Source organism: Amaranthus tricolor, chromosome 7, assembly GCF_026212465.1.
Source record: "Amaranthus tricolor cultivar Red isolate AtriRed21 chromosome 7, ASM2621246v1, whole genome shotgun sequence".
Lineage (NCBI taxonomy): Eukaryota > Viridiplantae > Streptophyta > Magnoliopsida > Caryophyllales > Amaranthaceae > Amaranthus > Amaranthus tricolor.
Window position 1 is genome coordinate 28,700,186 of NC_080053.1, and position 9,614 is coordinate 28,709,799.

General features: G+C 26.2%; 1 protein-coding gene across 1 annotated transcript; it reads right to left on the reverse strand.

Annotated features, from left to right (window-relative positions):
• Window positions 1-62: 62 nt before the first annotated feature.
• LOC130818131 (probable receptor-like serine/threonine-protein kinase At5g57670) lies at window positions 63-9,266 on the reverse strand. The gene is made up of 7 exons (XM_057684179.1): window positions 8,833-9,266; window positions 7,741-7,995; window positions 5,568-5,725; window positions 4,904-4,983; window positions 4,612-4,747; window positions 2,983-3,132; window positions 63-530 (listed from the first exon to the last, which is right to left on the reverse strand). The coding sequence occupies exons 1-7, from the start codon at window positions 9,002-9,004 to the stop codon at window positions 363-365; spliced, it is 1,119 nt and encodes a 372-aa protein (XP_057540162.1). The 5' UTR covers window positions 9,005-9,266; the 3' UTR covers window positions 63-362.
• Between the last annotated feature and the right edge of the window lie 348 nt (window positions 9,267-9,614).

The window sequence follows — 9,614 nt, forward strand, 5'->3', positions numbered from 1 at the left end:
CCAAATTCATTAGAACTTTTTTTTAAAAAAAAAAAAAAAAAAAACTATGCCTACAAAACATCTTGAAAATATTATTTATATTTTTTTTGAAAATCCCTACATTATAGAAGCAAAAATTCATACAAGGAAGCTTAACACATAGAAAACTTCTTATAATTAGTCTAACAACCTAGATCTATATAATTTAAGGTGATCTAATAATAATTTACTACATACACTTCGATCCTTCAAAATATGCTACATTGTGATTAAAAAATTATCACATAAAAACAACAATGTAGCAAATTTAAAAAGACGTTATTTTTTCATTTTTTTTAACAATAAGTAATGCCAAATTGGAAATTTGTAATTTCTCACATAAATTAAGAACTTATGGTAAAGATTGAATCATGTATAGATGTAGAAGATGAAGTATCACACTCAAAATCAAGATCTTCAAAATCCCAAAACTCTTGTTCTTGTGCTTCTTTTTCTGGCATTTCCCACCTTTCTTTATCTATTACTTCCTCTCCAATCATTATCTCCAACACCTGCCATTTATCAATTTTATCATTTATTAGCCATATTTTTAAATCTAAAATAAATGAAAGAAACTATTTTAAATAAAGAAAATTCTCAAATGAGGCGATCTTATAATGAGATTATCTTTATTGGACTGATCCATGTACATTTATTGTCATCTTAAAGTGATAACTCATATATAACCAGTGATCACCTACAATTGTGATCACTTTTTATAACTTTTATAATCTTAAAGTAATTACTTATAATCTTAAAATGATCAATTACAATCTTAAATAATCAATTACAGAGACATGAATTAATTATATGGGTGCGTCTCATGGTGATATGATCTTATAAAAGACCTAAAAAATAAAATCTGGTAATATATTAATTGAAAATTCACATTTACTATAACTACTCTACCATAATTTCCTTATTAATTCATTAGGGTTAATTAAATTATTTGTTTTTTGTATTTATTTTTACTAAATTTGGTAAAAAAAAATACTTTGTCATTTTGCGAGATTTTATTCTTATTATTATAAAAAAAAATTCAATTTGTATTTTATGTCAAATAGATGAAAAATATGGCTTAAAATCAATTTGCTCCGAAGCCATAATAATTCAAAAATATGCCAAACAAAGATACTTCAACAAGCTAGGTAGCAGAATAGGACAATCTAACAATTATTAAACAAGTGACATATAATTAGACTAATCATAAATCATAATATGGAAGGTTTTCTTATAATGTGGGTACCTACATGTTAAAGTCTGGCTTGGGTCATCTATCAGATATGAAATATCGAATATTTTAAAATTAATTTTATGTATGTATAAATGAGTCGATGAACTTAGTATAAATGTCCCATTTGACTTTTCACATTTGCCGAGACAACATTTTAACCCTTAATATCTTAAATTATTCTTAATCAAAAATTTTAATCAAAAATTATAAAAAGTTGATATTAATAATCCTTGTTGAGACGAATCAAACAAGATCCCACATGACTATGTTTTAACTTATAGATTAAGAGTAAAATACAAATTAGGAGTGATAAGTGAATAGTGCCAAAAATTAAATGGGACATTTAGGCTGAATAGGAGGTAGTATCTGATATATTAGGCCGGATTCAAGTCGATTAAAGATCGACTCCTAAAAGTTAAATACAGATTGATATAAACCGATTTAACGTATGAATCGATTGTTTACAACCCTAACAATAAGTTGGCTAGGTAATAGAATCGGACAATCTATAAATAATAATATGATTAGGTTAGACTAATTATATTATTATAAATCATAATGATGAATGTACAACTCCTAATTAAAAACACTACTCATGTCTAAAGTTTTACAAACCGGTTAAGTGATTAGGTAGAGTTAGCACATCAACTATCTAAATTGATACTCACAAATTACAATCATAAAGCCCACCAAAATTTACTCCCTCTATTTCATTAATTTTTATATTAAATAATTTCTTTTCAAAGGATTTCATTAATTTTTATATTAAATAATTTATTTTCAAAGGGGCAGAGGAAAAACAAGTATAACCAACATTTTTTTTATTTCAAATAGTATTAATACAAGTAATACAAGCTTTAATATGTATCAATATATTTTCTAAAAATTTAATTGTATCTTAAAATTGTATATATTTAGACGAATTTAATAATATGTAGATAAATTTAAACTTTTTATATTAATAAAAAAACATATTTAAAATTTATTTCTATGTATAGAATATTCCAAATGTAACATACGACATGAAATGATCAAGAATTACATTAGTAACTAGTTGTTAGACTCAAGTTTATATCAATAATATTGTTGTTAACTGAATAAAATTATTATTTCTTCAACAATTTTCATTTAAATAATGTTAGCCAATTGTAGAAATATGAAATTTTTTATATATGTTTTATAGCTCTTTCATGTTTATGATTTTTCACAAGGCCCCACAAATATTTAACATTCTTCACAATTAATTCATATATTTTTTTTTTCAACTCTCAGTATTTTCATCTCAATTACGACACTTTCTTCAATTTTCTTTTATTTTAATACAATATACAATACTCCCTCCGTTCCTTTTTGATCTTCCACATTACTATAACGGGTAGTTTCAAAAGTTCTTCCACTTTAGAATACTTTCTATTTTTAGAAAGTTTTTATTTCACTTTTACCCCTTAAAATCCCCCTTTTCTTATAATGTACCCATTTTCTTTTATTTATAATTATTTTCTCTCTCATACTTCCAATACAATCATTACTTCACACTACTATTTAATTAAAATAATACCCACTACAACCTCATACTTCCAATACAATCATTACTTTTCACTATTATATAATTAAAATAATACCCACTACCACTAAAGATTCTCTTTTTCTTAATCTTTGTGAAATACCCAAATAGAAAGAACAAATAAGAACGAAGGGAGTATTTAATACGAGAAATAAGAGAATATTACCTCAGTCATGGTGGGACGCCAAGTAGTAGATGAACGAATGCAAAGGGAGGCAGCAAAAGCTAGTCGTTTAATTTGTATGTCATCATAGTCTTCTTTTAGTCTTGGGTCAACCAATTTTTCAAACTCTCCTTTCTTTATGAAAGGTTTTGCCTATCATTGTCAAATCTTTTCACATTAGTAAAATACTAAACCAATTTAAACCCACAAAATAAAATAAACCCCAAAAATATATAAGTAACAAATATAATAATGAAATAAATGTGAGAATTTGATATTAAATAAACAATAATTAACATTGAACACTCCATTACTCATATGTCATCTCATCTCATATGTCAGTATGTGACTTTCATAGTCTCCCTATAGAAGAGTTATATATCCTTTATAGAGGGTTGAACGTACGTACTTTAATAATGTTAATGAAAAAACCAGTAAAAATGTTGTTTCTTATTGACCCTTAATAACAATTGTCATGTATAATTTCACATAAATAAGAAATATAAAATTTACTGAGTCATTTTACTTTTGATTAGTCTATTATAATTGAAAACCAAAAAAATATTAAAATAATGGATAAAATTTGTTGATAAATATTTTGTTTTATTTGATTTTTAGATCGGTTGACGTTGGAGATCCCTTACCGGTAGGGCAGTCGATTCACATGTGCAACATGTGATACATTCCCTAAATTTTTATGGCTTATTTTTTTTTTTAAGTTTAAGGTTGATATTAATTTAAAGTTTGTAGGAATATAATTTAAGAAAAATTAAATCAAAAAGTCGTAACTTTGGTTTATTTGTCAATAAATATCTATCTCAATAATATTGAAAAGTCTTAACTTTTAGGTCAATTTAATTTTAAAAGACTTCACCAGTTAACTTTATATTAAAAAAAAACAAATTATTAACCTTAAAATTTAAGATTTTTAAATATTAACCCAAAGTTATTTAAGACTTTTATTGACAAATAACTCAAATTTAGGATTTTTATAAAATCAATTTTTCATATAATTATTTATAATTATAATAAATTAGTGAATTTATGGTTTTTTTTATTATGTATATTGATATGGAAATAATTACATAAAGTAGTGATTTTATTATTGGGTCCTTGATTTATGATTAGAACAACGCTTCCAAAATGTTTAAAACGGTTAAATGTTAAACTAATTCATCCTGTAGGTCATAAGAACCGAGAATCAACTAATTATTAAGTACTCCTTCCGTTTTTTTTATCTTCCACTTTGGGTTTTTCACACATATTAAGAAAGATAAAATCTTTGAGTTGTAGTGGATATTATTTTAATTAAATAGTAGTGTGAAGTAATGATTGTATTGAAAGTATGAGGTTGTAGTGGGTATTATTTTAATTAAATAGTAGTGTGAAGTAATAATTGTATTGAAAGTATGAGAGAGAAAATAATTATAAATAAAAGAAAAGGGGTACATTAAAAGAAAATGGGGGTTTTAATTTTAAGGGGTAAAAGTGGGATAAAAACTTTCTAAAAATAAAAAGTATTATAAAATGGAAGAACTTTTAAAACTACCCGTTATAGTAATGTGGAAGATCAAAAAAGAACGGAGGGAGTATAAAAACTAAAAAAAAAAAAAAGAAAAAATTGGTTCGTACCCAATTACGTAAACTTTGATGAGATGCATCAACTGGTTTTCTACCAGAGATAAGCTCTAATATAAACACTCCAAATGCGAATACATCCGTTTTCTCATCAACAATCCCATGGGAGAAATATTCTGGAGCCAAATATCTGCACATTGCATCAACTTACCATATTTAAATTAAAAACAATTAATAAATAATGTCAAAAAATAATTATTGCAAAATGCAAAATGTTAGGAACAGAAGTAAAAAAATTATTGTTACCCAAATGAAATAAGATTATTTTTGAACAGAAAATTAATACCCAACAGTTCCTTCAATGGGAGCAATTGAATGATGACTCCACTGGGTTGGCAACCATTTTGCAAGGCCAAAATCAGAAATCTGTTCATGTTATCATAATCAAATCATAATTTTTATTTGTATTTAGTATATTAACGGTTCGTTTGGACAGTGGTAATGAGAATAATTTATAGCATAAAATTTCATCAAAAGTTTTATGTTATTCTCATGGTGATAAGTGATGACACTTTGATCACAATTTTTTTTCTTTTACAAATTTTTATTACCACCTAATACTATATCTCCCAATGGTAATGCATTGGAATGAATTTTATGAACAAAATGAGATGATTGAAGTTGGACAAGCATGCCTATTAAGGTTATTAGGTAGCCAAAAAAATTTTCAACTAAAATTACACTAGTTTTCATTCTCATTACCACCATTAATACCACATACCAAATTATCATTATAATACAAAATAAAATAGCGAATCTTATAAATGGTATATTTAGAGTCAGATTTGAGAAAACAATTTGTTTTATTCACGCTATATTAGTCTAAGAGTTGTCGTATAAGGAAGTGATAGAGTAATATAACCATCGATTTAAAAGTTTAGTTGAGTTAGTTCCGTTAATTTTATAATTAATTAATTAGTATAACATTATGCAAGTAAAAGATTAATTACCTGTGGCTCAAAATCCTGAGTTAATAAAATATTGGTGGCCTTGATGTCTCTATGAATTATCCTTCTTGGACAAACTTTGTGCAGGTAATGCAATCCTTTTGCTGTACCTATTGCTATCTTGTGCCTCACTTCCCATTCCATTGGAGGAATACTATGATCTACATATGTTTGTGAGGAGAATTAAATCAAATCAAACAATCCATCAATAATTTTAAACTTCGAAAAATAAATAAATAAATACTAATAATAATAATAATATTAATAATAATAATAACTCTGGTAGGTGAAAACGCGCTAAAATCTGTTATCCAAGATTGTATTATTTATTCGTTTTCTTTGAGTAACTCTGGTAGCATTGAGTCTAAAGCATACATTTTTCACAAACTAATTTATTGTATTCAAAAGGTTGTGCGTGCTCAGTTTGTTGCTCGACTCCCTACCAACTTCTTGTAATGTTTTCTTCTATAAAATGTTAATAATAATAATAATAATAATAATAATAATAATATGTTATTATCTATTGCCAAGGGGCTCCTGTTTAGACGGAATATCACAAACAACAATAGCAATATTAGAACCTTAATCCCAAAAGATTATAATCGGCTACATAAATCAATATATTAATTTCAATAGTTGTCCATTTAAATTGTTCTTTTTCATTCATTTTCATTTTCTACCATCTCAAACTTTGTAAAAATACAAAATTTCTAATGATTTAAAACTATAAAAAAGAATGCATACTCAATTAAATTAACAAAACCATAAAATTTAAATCTTATACTTTCAATAACTAGTTTAAATTTCAAACAAAATTAATTCTAAAATTTTTTTATTGTATACAATCAACATAAAATATAAATATATAAAAACATACTTCTATAGAGTCAAGATCCCCAAAAAAGTATTTGGAAGATTATGACTAAAAAGTAGCCAATAATTTGTACTTTTCCATATGTTGGATGAACCAATAAAAGTAGTTAGTAATTGGATTAGGAACTAGTTGTATATATTATTAAATTCTCGAGTTCCACTTAACTTTTCTATTTTTTTATTTTAATTTGTCCTAATTAATACTTTTAATTTATTATACTCAACTTTTAAATTTTCATGTTAAAAATAAATAGCGTAAAATCACTGAAACTTAAACTACTTTATAAGTATAATTGTTGGGATGAGTTATCCCACATCGATAAATTGAAAATGGTGTGCACGCTTTATAAGCTATTATAGATCTTCTTCCCATTGCCATATGGTTTTGGGATGGTATATATCTCCTTGGCTTATGAAGTGTGTGCACTTGTGTCCCCCCGTTAATATGCTGGCATTCACAATAAGTCCAGCCTAATTTAACAATAATAATTATCAAAATAACAGTCACTTTAATTGTCAATAATCCAAAAAGTTAGTGTCTATACCAAAACACTAACCTAATATACTATTCATCTTAAAAAGAAAGATAAAGATAACATTCATATAATCCTAAAAATTATAAAATTCTAACACAAACATTATTATATTTCTCATAATTGAAAATCAAAATTTCAAAAAGAAATCATTGATATAACAAGTTAACAACACAAAAGTCCAAAACCAATAAAATGGTAGTTGAATTAGTATATACTCTTAATATTATCAAACCTCAAAAACAAAACTCTTACTCTTTATTTTTTAATAAAAGGTAAAGTTAGATTATAAATTCTTAACATTATCCTATTTGACAATAGAGAGTGGTTATTATTATTTTTTTTTTGTTAATAGTCAACTATCTAATTGAAATATTTTGTAAAAATTAATTATGAGCTTATTGTGATTAGTGCATTATCAAAAATAATAAATTTAAAAGCCAAAAACCAATGAATAAGCTGTATAGAAACCTTTATCAGCCGACTAATTACGAACTAAACATATTTTTAACTATTTAAACAATAAACAAGTCAAAATTTGTATTTGCCGAATGTAGAGGTGTTCGAAATAATTTTGATAACCCGAAATTTATCAGATTTTATAATTGAATTCAATTTAACCCGACTTAAAAAATAATTTACAATTATGTAAAAAACAATATGGACATAAAATATGATTTCAAACCGATCTAAAACACCTAATCCAAAATCAACCCGATAATTCGAATAAAGTGAAAATGAAAATAAAGACAAAGAATTGGGAAACTTACCATGAAGAACAGAGGAAACAGAGCCCCTAGGAGAAAAGGGGAAGAGAAGATAAAGACCATTATCAATGCAACATCCAAGTAGAGAAGAAACATTAGGATGACAAGCATGTCCAATTGTCCCTAATTCTGTCAAGAATTCTCTTTCTCTCTTTTCCTCATTGCTTCCTTTTGTTAGCTTCTTTACTGCTACCATTTCCCCATTTTCTAACTCTCCCTTGTATACCTCTGAGTACCCTCCTTTTCCCACCAAATTATCTGCTCAACACAACAATGAAAAAGGCTTCAGCGTATTTGCAGAGATGAATATCCGGCCTAAATTTTCAAATAGAAGTGTATTTTATATTTTTATTTTGCAAATTATTGTGAGAGACGGTGTCTTTGAGATATAATTTTTAAAATATTATAAGTTTAAGAATAATGTAAGTAGACATATATTAAACTTAGACATTAAAGATAATACAAGTACACATTATAAATACGATAAATAACCATTAATTTTTAATGGATTGAGTTCAAAATATGTGTCTCTCAAAAAGACGGTCTCTCAAAAGACTAGCTATTTTTATTTACTCTAAATTTATCACGCCTCCTTACATAAAAGCATTTAAGTTTAAAGTGTGAATATAATAATTTTTTTTACATTTGACGCTAATAATTTCATTTAAAAAAAAGTTGAATAAGATTAAAACCCAGAATTTTCACTTTGTTAAGGAATCAACTTAATAATATTTCAAAGTGGTAGTTAATGCCTCAATAAGAGTAAATAATATATCGTAAAGCTTTAATCACTAGTTTAAATATTTAGTTAAATTGATTTTTTAATATGATATCAGAAGACAACGAAACTCATTTACTCATTCAAGTGAAATTAACGCTATGTATAATAAGGACATGTATTGCATCGACATTTTGTTAAATAATCCGTTAAATTAAAAACTTAAGTTATTGGTTGAGCTCCATAAAATACGTTGGCTTCTAATACCACATCAAGAAACCAACTCAACCAAAAACTTATATCGATGGTTGAGCCCCCAGAATATCTTACATATTATAACCCGTTTCAAAAAAATATTTTTTTAAAAAGGAAAGAACCTGAGGAGAAGCCATTAGTAGCAATAAAGATTTCATCAAAGGAAAAACATTTCCAAGTGGGTTTCATAAGAAAATCATGATTAGAAAACTGGGTTTCTTCAGAAGAAGAAGCTGTAGAACGACGTCGTATTGAGAATAAACGCTTCAAACTTGCAGATCGAATGTACTTCATATTGTATTTTATGTTATAATCTAACAAATGTAAGGATTTAAGGGGACAGCATTGATTTGAAGAACAGCAGTCAAATGAATGTCTGATTGTTTCTGGGTTTTTTTTTTGTTTTTAAAAAAAAAATTATTTATTTTGGTTGAGGGTAGAGAGAGAAAGATGAAAGGGAGTAAATTGAGGTATGAAGAAATGTGAAGTTGGGTATAGTTAGTTGGTGTTTAAATGCATGGGAAAGGGAGGAATAAAGAAGAAGTAGGGGAAAGTGTTAATGTACATTGTCCAAGAAAGGTGTGTTTCTGGTTTGTGAAAATTAATGCCCTTTTCATCCTATTAACTACTCTTCTTTTTAGATGGGTTTATTCGAATTATCCCATTGATATTATAAATTGGTTAAAGTTGGATCTAGTTACGAAATCGGGTTAAAGTTGAATTGTCGTGTTTATTTTAAACACATATGTTTATGTCCTGCTAAATTTGCTAATAGATATTTTTTGGCGGTGAAATCATAAAATGTAGGTAAATTGGTATATTTTATTAGATAGTGAGAGAAATATACAAATGAGATAATAATGTAAATTAAATTTGTAAATAAAAATTAAAAAATAAATATGAA